Genomic DNA, 21,483 nt, shown 5'->3' on the forward strand with positions numbered 1-21,483 from the left:
GACACTGTAAAGTCCATGGAGAATAAGAGCACCTCCTCCCAGCTGCCCACTGCACTGAAGATAGGAAACACTGTCACCACCGATAAATCCACTATAATTGAGAATTTCAATAAGCATCTTTCTATGGCTGGCCATGCTTTCCACCTGGCTACCCCTACCCCCGGTCAACAGCACTTCACCCCCAACAGGAACTCGCCCAAGCCTTCCCCATTTCTCCTTCTCCCAAATCCAGTCAGCTGATGTTCTGAAAGAGGTGCAAAATCTGTACCCCGACAAATCAGCCGGGGCTAGACAATCTGGACCGTTTCTTTCTAAAATGATCTGCCGAAATTGTTGCCACCCCTATTACTAGCCTGTTCAACCTCTCTTTTGTGTCATCTGAGATTCCCAAAGATTGGAAAGCAGCTGCGGTCATCCCCCTCTTCAAAGGGGGGGGACACTCTTGACCCAAACTGCTACAGACCTATATCTATCCTAACCTGCCTTTCTAAGGTCTTCGAAAGCCAACAAAGTCAACAACAACAACAAAGTCAACAACAAACAGATTACCGACCATTTCGAATCCCACCATACCTTCTCCTCTATGCAATCTGGTTTCAAAGCTGGTCATGGGTGCACCTCAGCCACGCTCAAGGTCCTAAATGATATCTTAACCGCCATCGATAAGAAACAATACTGTGCAGCCGTATTCATTGACCTGGCCAAGGCTTTCGACTTTGTCAATCACCACATCCTCATCTGCAGACTCGACAGCCTTGGTTTCTCAAATGATTGCCTCGCCTGGTTCACCAACTACTTCTCTGATAGAGTTCAGTGTGTCAAATCGGAGGGTCTGTTGTCCGGTCCTCTGGCAGTCTCTATGGGGGTGTCACAGGGTTCAATTCTTGGGCTGACTCTCTTCTCTGTATACATCAATGATGTCGCTGCTGGTGAGTCTCTGATCCACCTCTACGCAGACGACACCATTCTGTATACTTCTGGCCCTTCTTTGGACACTGTGTTAACAACCCTCCAGGCGAGCTTCAAAGCAATACAACTCTCCTTCCGTGGCCTCCAATTGCTCTTGAATACAAGTAAAACTAAATGCATGCTCTTCAACCGATCGCTGCCTGCACCTGCCCGCCATGTCCAACATCACTACTCTGGACGGCTCTGACTTAGAATATGTGGACAACTACAAATACCTAGGTGTCTGGTTAGACTGTAAACTCTCCTTCCAGACTCCCATCAAACATCTCCAATCCAAAGTTAAATCTAGAATTGGCTTCCTATTTCACAACAAAGCATCCTTGACTCATGCTGCCAAACATACCCTTGTAAAACTGACCCTCCTACCAATCCTCAACTTCGGCGATGTAATTTACAAAATCGCCTCCAATACCCTACTCAATAAATTGGATGCAGTCTATCACAGTGCCATCGGTTTTGTCACCAAAGCCCCATATACTACCCACCACTGTGACCTGTATGCTCTCGTTGGCTGGCCCTCGCTTCATACTCGTCGCCAAACCCACTGGCTCCAGGTCATCTACAAGACCCTGCTAGGTAAATTCCCCCCTTAGCTCGCTGGTCACCATAGCAGCACCCACCTGTAGCACGCGCTCCAGCAGGTATATCTCTCTGGTCACTCCCAAAACCAATTCTTCCTTTGGCCGCCTCTCCTTCCAGTTCTCTGCTGCCAGTGACTGGAACGAACTACAAAAATCTCTTCTACCTCACTAGCTTTCGGCACCAGCTGTCAGAGCAGCTCACAGATGACTGCACCTGTACATAGCCCATCTATAATTTAGCCCAAACAACTACCTCTTTCCCTACTGTATTTATTTATTTTGCTCCTTTGCACCCCATTATTTCTCTCTACTTTCTCTGAACATTCTTCCACTGCAAATCAACCATTCCAGTGTTTTACTTGCTATATTGTATTTACTTCGCCACCATGGCCTTTTTTTGCCTTTACTTCATCTCACCTCACTTGCTCACATTGTATATAGACTTATTTTTCTACTGTATTATTGACTGTATGTTTGTTTTACTCCATGTGTAATTCTGTGTTGTTGTATGTGTTGAACTGCTTTGCTTTATCTTGGCCAGGTCGCAATTGTAAATGAGAACTTGTTCTCAACTTGCCTACCTGGTGAAATAAATCTAATTAAATCTAGCACAAGTTCCTGGCTTCATGCTTGGTAAATGCCGCTAATCCCCCCTAAGACTCGTTGGGGCTTGCTTATGGGTCTAGACCTGTTTCTCTACCTGTGTTAGCTCAGGAGATCGAGATTCACTTGATCCTGATGTCGTTTGTTGCCGTCTCCTTGTAGGTTTTCCTCTAAACATCCTGTGCCTGCTGCCTCACCTCATCCAGCACTTTGACAGCCCCACTCCGTTCTGCAAGGAGACGGCGGATAAGATAGCCAAGGTGTGTGCCGAGGAGAAGTCAGCCACCCTGTCTAACCTGGCCCACATGATGAGTCTGTACAGCACACACAGCTACTCCAGAGACTGCACCAACTGGATCAACGTGGTGTGTCGTTACCTACACGACGCCTTTGCTGAGATCACCTTCAATCTGGTCACATACCTGGCTGAGGTAAGCACTCGCAACATCAGCCTTCATAGAAGTAATGAGGAGAATCAAAGCTGACAACTTATTTGCATATTCAGTCCACGGCCTCTGGTTAATTTACATTTACAGTAGCTTGTTTTTGTTATTATGACAGGTCAGCAGTGTTAATTACTGATCATCTGATAAGCAGATGTCCAACATCCAACCCATGATGGCAGTTGAGAGCCTATTCCTAAACATTCCCCTCTCATCCTCAGTTGCTGGAGAAGGGCCTACCCAGCATGCAGCAGTCCCTGCTACAGATCATCTACAGCCTGCTGAGTCACATTGACCTGTCTGCTGCGCCCGTTAAACAGTTCAACCTGGAGATCATGAAGATCATCAGCAAATATGTCCAGGTGAGACCTGGTTTCTCTTTTTACAATTCAGCTCAGCACTCTGACGCTCTTAAGGCCTCTCATCGCAAAGAGGATTGAGAGAGAAAATAATAAATGGGAATTGGCCGTTACAGAAATAAAGTTGTATGACACAGTATGGGTGACATCGTGGCTCATTCATTTCAGCAGATGGAGCCTTTGGTGTGAATGTGTGAGGGAGAAACCCAGAATGACAGAATCAGATAGTTTAAGGTGAAAGACAATACATTTCTTAAGGTAGGAAACAACACCTTCACTTTGCTGATCCTCAACATAGAGCCTCCACAAGGGTGCATGCTCAGCCCCTTCCTGTATGCCCTGTTCACCCATGACTGCGTGGCCACGCATGCCTCCAACTCAATCATCAAGTATGCAAACAACACAACAGTCATAGGCCAGATCACTAACAACAACAAGACAGCCTGCAGGGAGGTGGTGAGGGCCCTGGGAGAGTGGTGCCAGGAAATAACCTCTCACTCAACATCAACAAAACAAAGGAGTTGATCGTGGACTTTGGGAAACCACAGAGGGAGCACGCCCCTATCCACATCGACGGGACCGCAGTGGAGAAGGTGGAAAGCTTCAAGTTCCTCGGCATACACATCACTGATGATCTGAAATGGTCCACCCACACAGACAGTGTGGTGAAGAAGGCGCAACAGCGCGAAATTTGGCTGTTCACCTAAAACCCTAAAACTTTTACAGATGCACAATTGAGAGCATCCTGTTGGGCTGTATCACTGCCTGGTGCAGCAACTGCACTGCCCAAAACCGCAGGGCTCTCCAGAGGGTGGTGCGTTCTGCCCGGGGGCAAACTACCTGCCCTCCAGGACACCTACAGCACCCGATGTCACAGGAAGGCCAAAAATATCATCAAGGACATCAACCATCCGAGTCACTACCTGTTCACCCCGCTATCATCCAGAAGGCGAGATCAGTACAGGTGCATCAAAGCTGGGACCGAGAAACTGCTTCCAACTCAAAGCCATCAGACCGTTAAACAGCCATCACTAGCCGGCTTCCACCCGGTTACGTAACCCTGCACCTTAGAGGCTGCTGCCCTAAATACTTAGACTTGGAATCACTGGCCACTTTAATAATGGAACACGAGTCACTTTAATGTTTTAAATAATGTTTACATACTGCTTTACTCATCTCATATGTATATACTGTATTCTCTTCTGTATTTTAGTCAATGCCACTCCGACATTGCTCATCCTAATATTTATATATTTCTTAATTCCATTCTTTTACTTTTAGATGTGTGTGTATTGTTGTGAATTGTTAGATATTACTGCACTGTTAGAGCTAGAAACACAAGCATTTCACTACACCTGCAATAACATCTGCTAAATATGTCTATGTGACCAATAAAATTAGATTTAACCTTCCCTAGAAGGTGTGCTTTTACCCCTTTCTAAAAACATGAAATCCTGTCTTATTGACAATTTAACCAACGTCACCTCGGTGTTTGGATCCTGTGTGTTCCCCAGAGCCCGTACTGGAAGGAGGCCCAGAACATCCTGAAGCTGGTGGTGTCTCGGTCGGCCAGCCTGGTGGTGCCAGACGAGGTGCAACGCTCCTACAGCACCGAGTCCTCTGGATCCCCAGAGATCGCCTTCACTCGCATCTTCAACAACTCCTCTAAGGAGCTGCCCGGCAAGACGCTGGACTTCCACTTTGACATCTCAGAGGTGAAGTCTTGCCTGATCAATGTGTTTATAAATTGCAGTGCTTTGTTTTATGTTGTATGAAACTGTATGTGCTGCTAGTTTGGCCAGGTCTCCCTTGTAAAATGTTTTTATTTCAACTAAACCTACATGGTAAATTACATGTTATGTACAATTTTTAAAAGCTCTGTCCCGACCTCTGTCCCGACCTCTGTCCCGACCTCTGTCCCGACCTCTGTCCCGACCTCTGTCCCGACCTCTGTCCCGACCTCTGTCCCGACCTCTGTCCCGACCTCTGTCCCGACCTCTGTCCCGACCTCTGTCCCGACCTCTGTCCCGACCTCTGTCCCGACCTCTGTCCTCTTGTCAGCTTTTTGTCCTTCTCCGATTCCTTCTTCTATTTTTCACCTTTAGCCTTACTTTTTTAAACAAAATGATCACATCTGTACAATCTAGATTAACTGGTGTAACCTTTTAACCACCAGACGCCCATCATAGGGCATAAGTACGGGGACCAGCGCACAGCTGCAGGGCGGAATGGGAAGCCGCAGGTCATTGCTGTGACTCGGAGCACGTCCTCCACCTCTTCTGGATCCAACTCCAACGGCCTGGTGCCTGTCAGCTGGAAGAGGCCCCAACTCTCTCAGGTACTTACAGCCAATGGATATGTTACAGTGAGGTTTGATATGTTTCCATGTCTTTTTGTTTGTTAATATTTAATTGTGTTGTCTTATTTCAGAGGAGAACCAGAGAGAAGCTCATGAACGTTCTTTCTCTGTGTGGTCCTGAGTCTGGTATTCCCAAGAATCCTTCTGTAAGACACCTGGCATGTCAAACTGTGAGCGAGCAGGACTAGTGATTAGTGATCTACTTCAACAGAATATATCCCAGCCATCCCTCCATGTGTTTATTGAACCTATTTATCATAACTGTTATCTTTCTCTGTGTGTGTTTTAGGTGGTGTTCTCGTCCAACGAGGACCTGGACTCAGGTGACCAGCAGACCAGTCTGATCCCCACGGTGGAGGAGGTGGTGAGGGAGGAGGACCTGCAGGGAGAAGATGCAGGAAGTGAACAGCAGTTTGGAGTCTTCAAGGACTTTGATTTCCTGGACGTGGAGCTGGAGGATGTTGAGGTGAGGGGTGATTCACTGTACAGTAGGAGCAGCCATCTGTATACACACACACTTTTTAATGTCTTGTAGAGGATCATTTACAATAGTCTGCTATCATACCATTTCATATCATGTTGTTGATTGGTGACAATAAATAGTTTCATTGTGTGTGTGTTTGTGTGTGTGTGTGTGTGTGTGTGTGTGCTGAAGTACGTCTGAGCTTGTGTCTTAACATCTGTGTGTTTGTACTGGTCTTGGTATGACTTTTCTTCCATGTTGTCCTGTAACTGTCCCTACTAGTCTTTCTAACCTACTTGTTACCTTTCCTCTTTTCCCGCCACAAGGAGTTCCAGGTACGTTTGGGCCAGAAAGAGCTTTTTAAAGCTGCCATCCTAAGTGCCCTGGTGTCCCTCTGTCAGTCATGTGATTGTTGTCACCCTGTAGAAGCACCTGTTTTGTCAGTCTAGAAACAGACAGCCAATGAAGCATGTCACAAATACTTTTTTGGGTTCATGATCAATATAGTTTGTATACGAAGTGATTAGGTCAAACAGCCTGAAAGAATAGGTGTCATCTCCTCCACTTCCCATTACTGCAGACACAGCTCTTTAGATGTCATGTGTTAGTGGCATACATTGTTGTTTTCTTGTGTTTGGTCGTGTGCTGTTGTGATTCATCCACATTTTCTCAGCTATCTCAAACTTCAGTTAGTTCTTCTGGTATCTGACTGCTGTTTCTTTGGGTGTCCTACAGGGGGAGAGCATGGACAACTTCAACTGGGGTGTGCGTCGGCGCTCCCTGGACAGCATGGACAAGGGCGAGGGAGATGGGGACACGCCGTCCCTGCAGGAGTGCCAGTACACCGGGAGCACTCCCAGCCTCAACCTCACCAACCAGGAGGACACGGACGAGTCGTCTGAGGAGGAGGTACTGAGCGCTAGCCAGATTCTCACCCGCTCTGGCCTAGTAAGTTTCACCCAACACAAGGGTGGCCCTGTCCCCCGCCCGCCCGCCCCATGCTCCTCACACAGCCCGCTGGCATTGTGTGTGTGTGTGTCCGTGTCCTCCCGCTCACTGAGCAGCGCTTCCGCAGATCTACTGTGCCTGGTATGGGCAGGGGCTAGACACTTGCTTCCACTGTTACCGGTCACTATTTCATTCCCTGCCCCCTTTCACCCCCAATCATAGACCTGCTACCCTCATTTGATTCCTTACCCACATACCCCTTCCCCCATAAGTTTGTTTTTTAGGTAAGTAAAGTACAGACCAAAACTATACTACTGAAAATCAGTCCAGTTCAGGTTTCTGATATGTTTAGTTCAGACAACTCATTCACATACACTATAACTGATATGTTTAGGTCAGACAACTCATTCACATACACTATAACTGATATGTTTAGGTCAGACAACTCATTCACATACACTATAACTGATATGTTTAGGTCAGACAACTCATTCACATACACTATAACTGATATGTTTAGGTCAGACAACTCATTCACATACACTATTACTGATATGTTTAGGTCAGACAACTCATTCACATACACTATAACTGATATGTTTAGGTCAGACAACTCATTCACATACACTATAACTGATATGTTTAGGTCAGACAACTCATTCACATACACTATTACTGATATGTTTAGGTCAGACAACTCATTCACGTACACTATAACTGATATGTTTAGGTCAGACAACTCATTCACGTACACTATAACTGATATGTTTAGGTCAGACAACTCATTCACGTACACTATAACTGTGAGATTAGCTACATAAAGATGAAACTGAAAGGAGTCCATAGCGTGACCATGTCAGTGAAACGGATTTAGTCAAGTTCCAACTGGCATCAAATGAACAGCATGTTCCTTTGTGAGCATGATCCCAATAACCCAAACCTCTGGCTGCCTTTCTCAAACTGCTCTTTGCTCTAAATGGCTAGTCAGCCTGTCTTCCCAAGCTGTTATTCTAGAGATGCCCATGGTCTCTGCTCTCCTCTGATCTCGATTGTGCTCTGTGCGAGTGAGAATGCCTCTAGTGACCCAAAGACTTGAACGTGTTTAACTTCAGAGACATATCTGTATTAACATTTGCAGACAGAATGATCAAATAACAGAGCTATTGTAATAATGTCTGGAATATAGCATGTTTTTAGAACGTCTTATTCTAAATCAACTAAACAGCAGATATCCTGGAGATGCAGAGGCCCAGATAACATGGAGATATTTAATTAGGGGGTTTCATTTTGTACTCACTATCTACGGTATCAGTCAAAGGTTTGGACACACCTACTCATTCCAGGGTTTTTCTTTATTTGTACTATTTTCTACATTGTAGAGTAATAGTGAAGACCTCAAAATGATGAAATAACACATATGGAATCATGTAACCAAAAAAGTGTTAAACAAATCCAAATATATTTGAGGTTCTTCAAAGTAGCCAGCCTTTGCCTTGATGACAGCTTGGTCCAGTCCTGACTGATACTGTAGTTCTAAATGGAGAATTTGAACCATGTGTTTTATTCTCTCCCTCCCCTCACTCCAGATCAACTGTGACTCTGCTATGGATGATGCCACGTCCAATCATGTGGACTCTCTGCAGCAGTCCCAGGAGTCGTCCAGCAGTGCCCTGTCAGAGGAGACCACGGCCCTGCTGCCCCACCTGAACAGCCCTGCACTGGAGATGGCCTGCTCTGACTCCATCCAGCTGCCTGAGGTGTGACCAATCGGGACAACAAAATTGTGGTGCTCCGGCTCTTTCTAGCTCCTTATTCTCCTCTTTATACCTCTTTTTACCTCTGCTGCGCTCTCTGTCTCGCGCATGTTTCACACAGAGTTGGCGGTGGCCTCCTCTCTCTGTCTGCCTGTAGGGAGTGAGCTGTAGCTGGTGTGCAGTAGGGGGCACTCTCTGTTCACATCTCCCTCCGTCTCCATCTCTTTCTCTCCACTTGTTGTGCTGCTCTGGGTGTGTGGGCGCTGTGGTGGGCTAGCTTTTGCTCCTCTGATTGGCTGGTTTGTGGTGCTTAAATGTGTGATTGGGGGAGAGATTGTCAATGCTCACCTCGGGCCAGGTGAAACGTCACCTCTCAATTTGGAACCTGAACACTCAACTGAACTCACTGTTAAATTACTGAGCACTGGACACCAGTCTCCTACTCTGCGTGGCAGACCCATGTGTGAGTATGAGCTAGTTAAGTCCGCTCCATTAGAGAGCATTGTGAAGCAACACAGAGACATGCATTAGATTAAACCAGTGAGCACATGTAACCAGGTAAACCATACTAACATGCAGTCACTAACAGCTTCAATTATTATCCATTATCTACCACTGCTAACCTGTGTAACCATGGTGAGGATGCACTCTTGCTCAACAAGTCTTCCACACAATGTATAGTTCTGTTTAGGTTTTGTATTGATAGTTTATGCTGCTCATGTTTGTCCCCGGAGACCCCATTTTGAATTGATTGTCTCATACACAGTGACACAGGACCTACTCCTGGTGATTGTGTGAATGAAACTGAGATGGGGAATGTTCAATGGGGGCTGCTCTGTGAGAAATAACACCCCGTCTTTTCCCCAGTAATGTGAATGGAGCTTCCGTATGAGCTCATTCCTGTCCCTCCTTACACCTATCATCTCAATATCAGCCCAAGGACATCTCCCCATCACAGGCCCAGGTCTTAGTGTAATGATAAAACCATTAATACTATTACTCATCCCTCCACGACGGCCCAGACGTCCACCCACTCCTAAAAGTGTTCTGTAATATAGCCCCGAGACGTACTGGCAGCCTGCCACACTCTCCTTAATGCATGAGACTCTTAAATAGAGGAAAGACAAGTCCTTTCAATTAGATGTTCTAGATCTCCCTGTATCCTCACACCTCCCCTGTATCCTCACTCCTCCCCTGTATCCTCACTCCTCCCCTGTATCCTCACTCCTCCCCGGTACTCCTCACTCCTCCCTCTGCACTCCCCACTCCTCCCTCTGCACTCCCCACTCCTCCCTCTGCACTCCCCACTCCTCCCTCTGCACTCCCCACTCCTCCCTCTGCACTCCCCACTCCTCCCTCTGCACTCCCCACTCCTCCCTCTGCACTCCCCACTCCTCCCTCTGCACTCCCCACTCCTCCCTCTGCACTCCCCACTCCTCCCTCTGCACTCCCCACTCCTCCACTTGTACTCCCCACTCCTCCACTTGTACTCCCCACTCCTCCCTCTGCACTCCCCACTCCTCCCTCTGCACTCCCCACTCCTCCCTCTGCACTCCCCACTCCTCCACTTGTACTCCCCACTCCTCCTGCACTTCCCACTCCTCCTCCTGTATCCCCACTCCTGCACTCCCCACTCCTCCCCCTGTATCCCCACTCCTGCACTCCCCATCCTCCCCCTGTATCCCCACTCCTGCACTCCCCATCCTCCCCCTGTAGTCCCCACTCCTCCCCTGAATCCCCACTCCTGCACTCCCCACTCCTGCACTCCCCACTCCTGCACTCCCCACTCCTGCACTCCCCACTCCTGCACTCCCCACTCCTGCACTCCTTCCCCTGTATTCCCACTACTCCCCACTCCTCCCCCTGTCCTCCCCACTCCTCCCCCTGCACTCCCCACTCCTGTACTCCCCACTCCTCCCCCTGTATCCCCACTCCTCCCCCTGTCCTCCCCACTCCTCCCCCTGTGGACGTGTCTTGCATGAACATTGTTGACTTGTTTCCTGTAATATGACTCACACTGTGGGCTAATGCAGATAACTGCCCTGTCACACAGCACAGCAGTCACTGATGTGGATTTATGTTCCACTGTTACATTTGACAGTGTTCAGTACTACTGTGCTTAGCAGCTGGCTGCTACGTTTCTTACAACTGTAATTTACAATTGAACAAAACCTAGTCAAATCCTTTATATTGACCATAATGATGATTTTTTTATTTATTTTTCACAAATTTTAACCTTCTCGTTTAGTCTTTTTCTTAACTACTCTAGTCATTCATCGTGATCCATAATTCAGTAGCTTTATCCATCCAAATGGCTTGGACTGCGTCAGAGTGCAACACATCTCATCTATCTTGAAGGCCTTTTAGCGCTCAGCCTGTCGTCTGGTCACGTCAGTGTGTTATTACCCTGAGGGTCTCTCTTAATGGCTGGCCAGCTCCATAGATTGATATTGGCCCTTCTGTTTATTGATTTGCCTTTCTCTAGAGACACACAAACTTAGCGTATGAACTGTGAGGTGAATATCCATCTTTTGAATTATGCTGACCAAGTCTTCTATAGTTAAGAATAGTGTATTCTTTAATGTTATATATTGTGGAAGCCAGTAATGTTTCTACTTCAGGCATAGATAAAGGTTAAGTAGTTATTCCCATAAGGACCGTTGCTGTGGCAACCGTAAGGCCTCAAGAGATGGAGTGATTTTGTGTGATTAGTGCTATAGTACAGTGGTTCTCAAACCTCTCCTCGGGGAGGAGTACATTCATGTATTTAATCTATTCCCGAGCTAGCACACCTGATGTCAACTATATAGCAAGGCCTTGAATAGGTGAATCAGGTGACCTAATTCATGGCTACAACAAAATTGTGAAACACCTGGGTGTCCCTGAGGAGAGGTTTGAGAACCACTATACTATATGATGAATCTGCTCCTGAACAACTCCTGCTGGCTGTGTTGAGCAGGATGTGGTCAGCATGACGGCGGCAGACGAGCTGAGCAGCAGTGTGAGCACAGACACAGGGTTTGGCAGCAGTGCCCCCGCACTGCCCCCGGACCCCCCTGAGCTGTTTGACCTCACAGACTCTCAGGACCCTCATGACAACCTGGACCCGGCCCCCCCTCGGCTGCCGGCCATAGACACCCCGCCAGGGTCCCTCTGTGAGGATGGGGACTCCCCTACGACCCTGCCCCTGCTGCCCCCCATCCCAGACAGCCCCTGTGGCTCTGTGTGTGAGGAGGACGTGACGCTGGCGCTGAAGGAGCTGGATGAACGCTGTGAGGAGGAGGAGGCCGACTTCTCTGATATGTCCAGGTAAGACTGCTTTACTCTGCTAACTTTACTCTCCAATATCAGAGGACCTGTACCAGTGGCCAAATGTGCAGTGGTTGTGGCCTCTAGTCAGATATCAGTTTGTATGTCTTCAGGTGTATAAATTAGCCATTACATATTGGCAGGTATAAATTGATCCTGTCTCTAAATTGAAATTCTGGTAACATTTGCATACCTGTTTTCAGTTCATACTTGCATGTGGACAACCATATTGACAAACGGAATCTGTGGGGAGTGAGCCAGCAACTGGAGTAAATATCTCAGGTGCCACCTACTGCCGATGTGCCCTTAAGCAAGGCACTACCCCCTAACCTGCTCTGGGGAATTGCTCTGTGGCTGACCTTGTGGTGCTCCCAACCTGTGTGTGTTGTGGATCTGGGTACTGTGACAGCAAATATTGTATGTACAGTGGGACAAGAAAGTATTTAGTCAGCCACCAATTGTGCAAGTTCTCCCACTTAAAAAGATGAGAGGCCTGTAATTTTCATCAAAATGAGGGGGGGAAAAAACAGAATCACATTGTAGGATTTTTAAGGAATTGATTTGCAAATTATGGTGGAAAATAAGTATTTGGTCAATAACAAAAGTTTATCTCAATACTTTGTCATTGCCAACAAATGGTATATAACCGAGGTGAAACGTTTTCTGTAAGTCTTCACAAGGTTTTCACACACTGTTGCTGGTATTTTGGCCCATTCCTCCATGCAGATCTCCTCTAGAGCAGTGATGTTTTGGGGCTGTTGCTGGGCAACACGGACTTTCAACTCCCTCCAAAGACTTTCTATGGGGTTGAGATCTGGAGACTGGCTAGGCCACTCCAGGACCTTGAAATGCTTCTTACGAAGCCACTCCTTCGTTGCCTGGGTGGTGTGTTTTGGATCATTGTCATGCTGAAAGACCCAGCCACGTTTCATCTTCAATGCCCTTGCTGATGGAAAGAGGTTTTCACTCAAAATCTCACGATACACGGCCCCATTCATTCTTTCCTTTACACGGATCAGTCGTCCTGGTCCCTTTGCAGAAAAACAGCCCCGAAGCAAGATGTTTCCACCCCCATGCTTCACAGTAGGTATGGTGTTCTTTGGATGCAACTCAGAATTCTTTGTCCTCCAAACACGACGAGTTGAGTTTTTACCAAAAAGTTATATTTTGGTTTCATCTGACCATATGACATTCTTCCAATCTTCTTCTGGATCATCCAAATGCTCTCTAGCAAACTTCAGACGGGCCTGGACATGTATTGGCTTAAGCAGGGGGACACGTCTGGCACTGCAGGATTTGAGTCCCTGGCAGCGTAGTGTGTTACTGATGGTAGGCTTTGTTACTTTGGTCCCAGCTCTCTGCAGGTCATTCACTAGGTTACCCCATGTTGTTCTAGCAGTTTTGCTCACCGTTCTTGTGATCATTTTGACCCCACGGGGTGAGATCTTGCGTGGAGCCCCAGATCGAGGGAGATCGAGGGAGATTATCAGTGGTCTTGTAATTCTTCCATTTCCTAATAATTGCTCCCACAGTTGATTTCTTCAAACCAAGCTGCTTACCTATTGCATATTCAGTCTTCCCAGCCTGGTGCAGGTCTACAATTTTGTTTCTGGTGTCCTTTGACAGCTCTTTGGTCTTGGCCATAGTGGAGTTTGGAGTGTGACTGTTTGAGGTTGTGGACAGGTGTCTTTTATACTGATAACAAGTTCAAACAGGTGCCATTAATACAGGTAACCAGTAGAGGACAGAGGAGCCTCTTAAAGAAGAAGTTACAGGTCTGTGAGAGCCAGAAATCTTGCTTGTTTGTAGGTGACCAAATACTTATTTTCCACCATAATTTGCAAATAAATTCCTTAAAAATCCTACAATGTGATTTTCTGGAGAAAAAAAATTTTCATTTTGTCTGTCATAGTTGAAGTGTACCTATGATGAAAATTACAGGCCTCTCTCATATTTTTAAATGGGAGAACATGCACAATTGGTGGCTGACTAAATACTTTTTTGCCCCACTGTATTTGCTAAAGACGCTATGTGTGTGTCGGTCGGTGTTGGAGTCTCTCTGTCTGTGTGTGTGTGTGTGTGTGTGTGTGTGTGTGTGTGTGTGTGTGTGTGTGTGTGTGTGTGTGTGTGTGTGTGTGTGTGTGTGTGTGTGTGTGTGTGTCGGTCGATGTTGGAGCTGCTGTAATGGGTGACCTCATACCTGGCTCGACTCCCATTTGGGCTGGGTGGGAACTGAGGGCATCTCTCTGAAGGTGGGCCAGCTCAGGCTTCTCTTTGCCTTTTTATATACACCCTCATCAAGGTTGACAAACTGGTTAGAGGACACTGGTCACAGTACAGATACAAATCAACGAGAGATTTAGAAACCATGCACACACTTCTTGCTTGTTCATTCAGTACACACACGTGCTTAAGTGAATGTTCCCTCTCTCCAAAACCCAGGCAGTATGATAGATCGCTAGAGGGAATGGCAGTGCTCCAAATGATCCTCCCCCGGAAAACAAAAGGGCTCTGCGCGTGCATGATTTGCGTGCTAGGCAGAAAGCTTAAATCAGTAGAAGGCTGTACTTAGAGCTTCCTTCGGTGAGGTTGGGGCCTTGCTCTGTGTTGCTGCGTATGTGTGTGTCAGATTCTGGGCTCAGAGCTCTGCTCTGTAGTCATGTTTGGGATGGTACGGTAGGTAGTGCAGTGTTCTAGGCAGGCTGGCAGTGAGATGCAGTGTTACCGTGCTGCAGAGAGAGGGAGGGAGAGAGAGGCGCTAGTTAAGGTGAGGATGAGGACGAAGACTGTATCCTCCACAGCGCTCGGCAGCGCAGGTATCAGATACTTCTACTCTGTCTGCTTCATCAGGCTGTTTGGTCCCACAGGCCTGTGAGTATGTGTGTGTGTGTGTGTGTGTGTGTGTGTGTGTGTGTGTGTGTGTGTGTGTGTGTGTGTGTTAAGATGGTAAAGTGCCATGTGTCTGTGATCTGGCTCTGCAGTAGATCTCTGCTGAAACAACACTGCAGCAAAAACATCTGCAGTGAGAGGATGAGAGCGATGTATAGAGAGAGTGATGTTGTTTTGGTTGTAGTCAGAGCTAGGGGGTGTGTGTGTGTGTTTGTGTGCACGCTTGTGCATTCAGAATGAGGTGAATCCTGTGTGTGTTTGTGTCAGTAGTACTGAAACTGACCCTGTGTGTTTTCAGTCAAGATGAGGGTGATCAGGATGGTTTCCCAGAGGTCCAGGCCTCTCCTCCCCCCTCGCCCTTCCTCTCTGCCATCCTGGCAGCTTTCCAGCCTGTTGCCTATGACGACGAGGAGGATGCCTGGCGTGTCCATGTCAACCAGATGTTGTCGGACACGGATGGGTCCTCTGCTGTGTACACCTTCCATGTGTTCTCCCGACTATTTAAGGTGAGAGAGGAGGAGTGGGATATATTTAGTGTATGTTTTGTGTGTTTATTTATGTTTGTTTTGTACTGTATATACACTGAGTGTACAAAACGTGAAGAACATCTTTCTATGACGGTCTTACCAGGTGAAAGCTATGATCATTTATTGTTAAATCCACTTCAATCAGTGTATATGAAGGGGAGGAGAAATGTTAAAGATTTTTAAGCCTTGAGACAATTGTCGACATGGATTGTGTATGTGTGCCATTCAGAAGGTGAATGGGCAAGACAAAAGATTGAAGTGCCTTTGAACAGGGTTTCAGGCTCAACAGTTTCCTGTGTGTATCAACAATGGTCCACCCAATGCATTGGAGTCAAGATGGGCCAGCATCCCCGTGGAACGCTTTCAACACCTTTTAGAGTCCATGCCCCGACAAATTGAGGGCAAATGGGGTGCAAGTCAATATTAATACGTGCTTCTACACCTGCATTGCTTGCTGTTTGGGGTTTTAGGCTGGGTTTCTGTACAGCACTTTGAGATATCAGCTGATGTACGAAGGGCTATATAAATAAATTTGATTTGATTTGATTAGAAAAATGTTCTTCATGTTTTGTACACTCAGTGTATTTGCCATGTATGTGTTTGCTCTGTTGATTGTGTTATTGCCTATAGAGCATGCAGAGGAAGTTTGGCGCCATCACCCACTCGTCAGTGCGTTTTCTGGGAGAGAGGCTGCAGCGAATGGGGAACCAGTTCCTCAGCTCCTTAGAGGTCATGACCTCACGCTCCCAGTGCCCCACGGTGCTGCTGGACGCTGAGACGGTGAGTCTTCCCTGCCAACCCAAAGATTACAACTTCCTTAATAATCTAAAGATTATATTGCATCATCTCTCTGGTTTCAAAAGGGAAGGATGACAAAGCTAATTGTAGCATGCTTTTTAGCGATAGCAGTAGTTATATAGTTAGTCGTGCTTGTTATGCATGCAATTGCATGTGTTGCATATTGCATGATGGACAGTATAAGGGTCTTTCTATAAACTAGGGTAGTAGTGAGGATTTCCTGCGGTGGACAACCTATTAATAACAGCTGTTGAAATGGCATTGATAATAATCTGCCAGTTTTTCTGCCGTTTATCTACGTGTACAGTATACGTTAAATGTTTAACCCCTTCTCATGGTTCGTGTCTTGCCTACTGTGTAAAATAAATAATTTGACTACGGTGATTTCACTGGACAACTAAAGAAAAGGAATATTGGATGATCCCCAATGATCCATCGCATCTCCCAAAAATGTTTTCAACATCTGTAAAATGATAGTCTATAAACTAAAGCTTTGGTTGTCTTCCTCTCAGGCTTCCATGTCTTCTCCCTGGACCTTCTCAATGTCCCCCTCTTGAACATCAGACTCTGAGGCCTCATCTTCACTGTCACTTTCCAACCTTGTTGAGGATGGCTCGTTGTCAGGCTCAAAAAGCCCAACATTTGCCTGGATGGACACCAATTTTTCTACCCTTGTATTGATCAGCCTGTTGCATGCTTTGGTGTGTGTGTTCAAAAACAAGGACTAGTTACGCTCTGAGGCGGCTGATGTTGGTGTGATTTGGAGGATGAGGGAGGCAACAGGGGAAAGAGCCTCAGATCCACAAAGTCCCTTCCACCAGGTGGCTGATGAGATATGTTGGCACGACTGCCATATTGCATCTCCATCCCAAAGCCCTTGCATGGAAGTGTACTTCGCCAAACTGCCAAGAACCTTGCCCTCATCCAGGCCAAGGTGGCAAGACACGGTGGTGATGACACCATAGGCCTTGTTGATCTCTGTGGGCAGGGCAGTATGGATTTCTTCTCTTACATCTGCAAGCAGATTCTGAACATCAGACAGGATGGCATTGTCTCCCTCAATCTGTGCAATGGCTAATGTTAAAGGTTTCAGACTGCTTACCACTCTCTCCCAAAATACATCATCTAGGAAGATCCTCTTGATGGGGCTGTCTATATCGGCAGACTGTGATATGGCCATTTCTTGGTGAGACTCCTTCCCCTCCAGGAGAAAGTCAAACATGATGGCAACATTGCCCCAACGGGTGTTGCTGGGCAGCTTCAATGTGGTGCTCTTATTCTTCTCACTTTGCTTGGGGCGGTAGATTGCTGCTATAACTTGATGACCCTTCACATACCTAACCATTTCCTTGGCTCTCTTGTAGAGTATATCCATTGTTTTCAGTGCCACAATGTCCTTGAGGAGCAGATTCAATGCATGAGCAGCACAGCCAATGGGTGTGATGTGAGGGTAGGACTCCTCCACTTTAGACCAAGCAGCCTTCATGTTCGCAGCATTGTCTGTCACCAGTGCAAATACCTTCTGTTGTTCAGCTCATCTGCAATGTGGAGACCGGTGTGTCTGTTGTGGAGATGTAGTTAATTATTCCTTGCCTACGAGCATTCGACCACCCATCAGAGTTGATTGCAATACAGTCTGCCTTCTCTATGATTTGCTTGACCTTCACTTGAACTCTGCATCCAGCAAATTAGTTGATCAAGTCTGGTTGGAGGGGGTGTATGCTGGGTGAAGAACATTCTGAAATCTCTTCCAATACACATTGACTGTGAGCATCAGAGGTGAACCAGTTGCATACACAGCTTGAGCAAGACATTTATCAGCATTTCTCTGACTACATTCCTCTTGAGTCAAAACATTTCTGATTCCAGGACCATGAGCTGTTGCCATCGATAAGGTGTCTGATTCATAATTTTCACCTCGACTAGAAGTAGAGGGACTTTTGCCAGAGGCTGCTTGTTGTGAGCGCTGAGGGAACTTTATGCACTTGGCGAGATGATTCTGCGTCTTTGTTGCATTCTTCACATATGATTTGACACAGTATTTGCAAATGTACACAGCTTTTCCTTCTACATTAGCTACAGTGAAATGTCTCCACACATCAAATAGTGCCTGTGGCATTTTACTGTAAAGGTTAGGAAATAAATGTGTAAAAAATATATATATTAAATTGAATGTACAAATAAATAGTTAATCAGTTAGATTAAACAGCTCCTTTGCAAGATAAATGTTTGAAAATGAAACATGTACAGTTGAAGTTGGAAGTTCCTGACATTTAATCCTAGTAAAAATTCCCTGTTTTAGGTCAGTTAGGATCACCACTTTATTTTAAGAATGTGAGATGTCAGAATAATAGTAGAGTGATTTATTTCAGCTTTTATTTTGTCACATTCCCAGTGGTTCAGAAGTTTACATACTCAATTACATTGTTTAACTTGGGTCAAACATTTTGGGTAGCCTTCCACAAGCTTCCCACAATACGTTGGGTGAAGTTTGGCCCATTCCTCCTGACAGAGCAGATGTAACTGAGTCAGGTTTGTAGGCCTCCTTGCTCTCACATGCTTTTTCAGTTCTGCCCACAAGTTTTCTATGGGATTGAGGTCAGGGCTTTGTGATGGTCACTCCAATACCTTGACTTTGTTGTCCTTAAGCCATTTTGCCACAACTTTGGAAGTATGCTTGGGGTTATTGTCCATTTGGAAGACCCATTTGTGACCAAGCTTTAACTTCCTGACTGATGTCTTGAGATGTTGCTTCAATATATCCACATAATTTTCCTACCTCATGATGCCATCTACTTTGTGAAGTGCACAAGTCCCTCCTGCAGCAAAGCACCCCCACAACATGATGCTGCCACCCCTGTGCTTCACGGTTAGGATGGTGTTCTTCGGCTTGCAAGCCTCACCCTTTTTCCTCCAAACATAATGATGGTCATTATGGCCAAGCAGTTGTTATATTTTTGTTTCATCAGACCAGAGGACATTTCTCCAAATAGTACGATCTTTGTCCCCGTTTGCAGTTGCAAACCGTAGTCTGGCTTTTTTATGGCGGTTTTGGAACAGTGGCTTCTTCCTTGCTGAGCTGCCTTTCATGTCATGTTGATATAGGACTCATTTTACTGTGGATATAGATACTTTTGTACCTGTTTCCTCCAGCATCTTCACAAGGTCCTTTGCTGCTGTTCTGGGATTGATTTGCACTTTTCGCACCCAAGTACATTCATCTCTAGGAGACGGAACTCGTCTCCTTCCTGAGTGGTATGACAGCTGCGTGGTCTCATGGTGTTTATGCTTGCGAACTGTAGTTTGTACAGATGAACGTGGTACCTTCAGGCGTTTCAGAAATTGCTGCCAAGGATGAACCAGACTTGTGGAGGTCTACAATAATTTTTCTGAAGTCTTGGCTGATTTCTTTTGATTTTCCCATGATGTCAAGCAATGAGGCACTGAGTTTGAAGGTAGGCCTTGAAATACATCAACAGGTACACCTCCAATTGACTCAAATGATGTCAATTAGCCTATCAGAGCTTCTAAAGCCATGACATAATTTTCTGGAATTTTCCAAGCTGTTTAAAGACAGTCAACTTAGTGTATGTAAACTTCTGACCTAGTGGAATTGTAATACAGTGAGTTATAAGTGAAATATCTGTTTGTAAACAATTGTTGGAAAAATTACTTGTCATGCATAAAGTAGATGTCCTAACCAACTTGCCAAAACTATAGTTTGTTAACAAGAAATTTGTGGAGTGGTTGAAAAATCATCTTTAATGACTCCAACCTAAGTCAAATCCCCGAGCTGACAAGATACAAATCTGTCGTTCTGCCCCTGAACAGGCAGTTAACCCACTGTTCCTAGGCCGTCATTGAAAATAAGAATTTCTTCTTAACTGACTTGCCTAGTTAAATAAAGGTAAAAAATAAAAAGTATGCAAACTTCTGACTTCAAATGTATGGAAACAGGTTCATTAACACTCCTCAGTTAGCAGGCTCAAGCAAGCTAAACCCCACATGTTAGCAAAAACTAACTAGCAGAAATTGTTAACAAGTTAGGAATGATTTAAACACACTTTGCTGTAGGCTACTATTCATTCACTAGTTAACAAAAAATCATGTATATCGTATAAAATATATTCACCCCACCCAGTATTGTAATCAAAACTTACCAGAAAGCATGTAGTCCTTGGCTCAGACTGTGTAGTAGTGTGGGCTCAATAACATCTCATTAGTGTGCAAGATCTTGAGAATCAGCTGTACATGTGATGGAAGAATGCACTGTGCATGCAGAGGGTTACAATTCCATTGAATTGGGGATAGTTTAACCAAAATATGCCACAAGACCTAGAATTGCCTATCCCACAAAAAAGATTCAAGCAAACTTTTTGTAATAAATTTAAGCAAAATTCCCCAAATTCCAAGGCTCAACTTCCCATGGAAAAGTTCTGGGAAAATTCTGGAAATTTACCTGAAAGTTTCCGATCCTTTGCAACCCTAATGATGATTGAAACATTAACTTTCTGTAACATTTTATAAATGCTGACAGAATTTGTTCTTTCGACATTGTGATATTTTTTTGGGTCAAATGAATTATGTGAGAAATGTTGATGGAACGCCATTGTGTGCAAATATTGATATAATAACCAAACACATCAAAGTAAATTTATTACGCAATGATATGCTGTGCGGTCCTCCCACTACGACTCGGGAAACCATGTAGTTTATCAGGCTATAGTTGAAATAAGTTATAATGAACTTCACAGGGTGGTGAAAGTGCACAGTGATGAGCTTGATTCTCCTTTCCAATAAATATTAAGGGTCTTATTCTGATGACTTGATCAATGCTTGACTGCTGTTTGACAAAAAGAATTGTGACAAAACTGTCGGTAGAGTTGAAAATGGATGGAAACTCATTGAACTTTTATTCGGTACATCAAAACTTAAGCGAGTTTGGTGGAAACAACACTGGTGGGTAAATGTGCATATTTTCTTTAAGCACAATTTTTAATATTGGCATGAAATCAGTCTGCAATTGGATGGAAACCTAGCTATTGAACCTTTTTCTTAAATGCTTTAAAAGATTGGAGAACACATTGGAAAGGATCTTGGACCATTCTTTCATGTAGAATCTTTCCAGATCCTTAAGATCCTTCTGTGCTTATGGACTGTATTTTTCCATTTAACCAGAGATTGAAAAGACCATTGCTAAAAGTTGGTTTTGTGGTCAATTAAAGGTGCAAATGCAGAAATCGCTCCATTTCCTGGTTACTAAAATTGTAATAGTTAGCCTAATTTCAGTTTGTGACAAAACAAGCAAGTATAGTGTAGAGAATCATTGTACTACTGTGAAATATATTTTCAATAACCAAAGATATTGTATTTTCAGCTGAAAATCGAAAATAAAAGACAAACGCATAGAATTAACACACAGAACAGATCTACCGCTTCTTCTTACACTTGCTTTTAATGAGAATTGCAGATCTTTATCTC

The 21,483-nt window shown here is 45.3% G+C and overlaps 1 protein-coding gene across 22 annotated transcripts in view; it reads left to right on the forward strand.

Annotated features, from left to right (window-relative positions):
* The window catches only part of fryl (furry homolog, like), a 104,289-nt gene that overhangs the window by 75,221 nt on the left and 7,585 nt on the right, over positions 1–21,483 (forward strand). For 9 of the 22 annotated variants that reach the window (XM_031785846.1, XM_031785848.1, XM_031785845.1 and 6 more), the window contains 12 exons: positions 2,316–2,584; positions 2,818–2,958; positions 4,470–4,670; positions 5,132–5,293; positions 5,386–5,484; positions 5,604–5,780; positions 6,104–6,112; positions 6,513–6,725; positions 8,312–8,482; positions 11,439–11,788; positions 14,976–15,183; positions 15,835–15,984. In XM_031785846.1, the coding sequence (XP_031641706.1) occupies positions 2,316–2,584; positions 2,818–2,958; positions 4,470–4,670; positions 5,132–5,293; positions 5,386–5,484; positions 5,604–5,780; positions 6,104–6,112; positions 6,513–6,725; positions 8,312–8,482; positions 11,439–11,788; positions 14,976–15,183; positions 15,835–15,984 (2,150 nt within the window). The remainder of the gene's footprint in view (positions 1–2,315; positions 2,585–2,817; positions 2,959–4,469; positions 4,671–5,131; positions 5,294–5,385; positions 5,485–5,603; positions 5,781–6,103; positions 6,113–6,512; positions 6,726–8,311; positions 8,483–11,438; positions 11,789–14,975; positions 15,184–15,834; positions 15,985–21,483) is intronic. The other 13 variants (XM_031785836.1, XM_031785839.1, XM_031785842.1 and 10 more) reach the window with 6 other exon arrangements.

This window comes from Oncorhynchus kisutch, linkage group LG13 (assembly GCF_002021735.2).
Source record: "Oncorhynchus kisutch isolate 150728-3 linkage group LG13, Okis_V2, whole genome shotgun sequence".
Classification (NCBI taxonomy): Eukaryota; Metazoa; Chordata; class Actinopteri; order Salmoniformes; family Salmonidae; genus Oncorhynchus; species Oncorhynchus kisutch.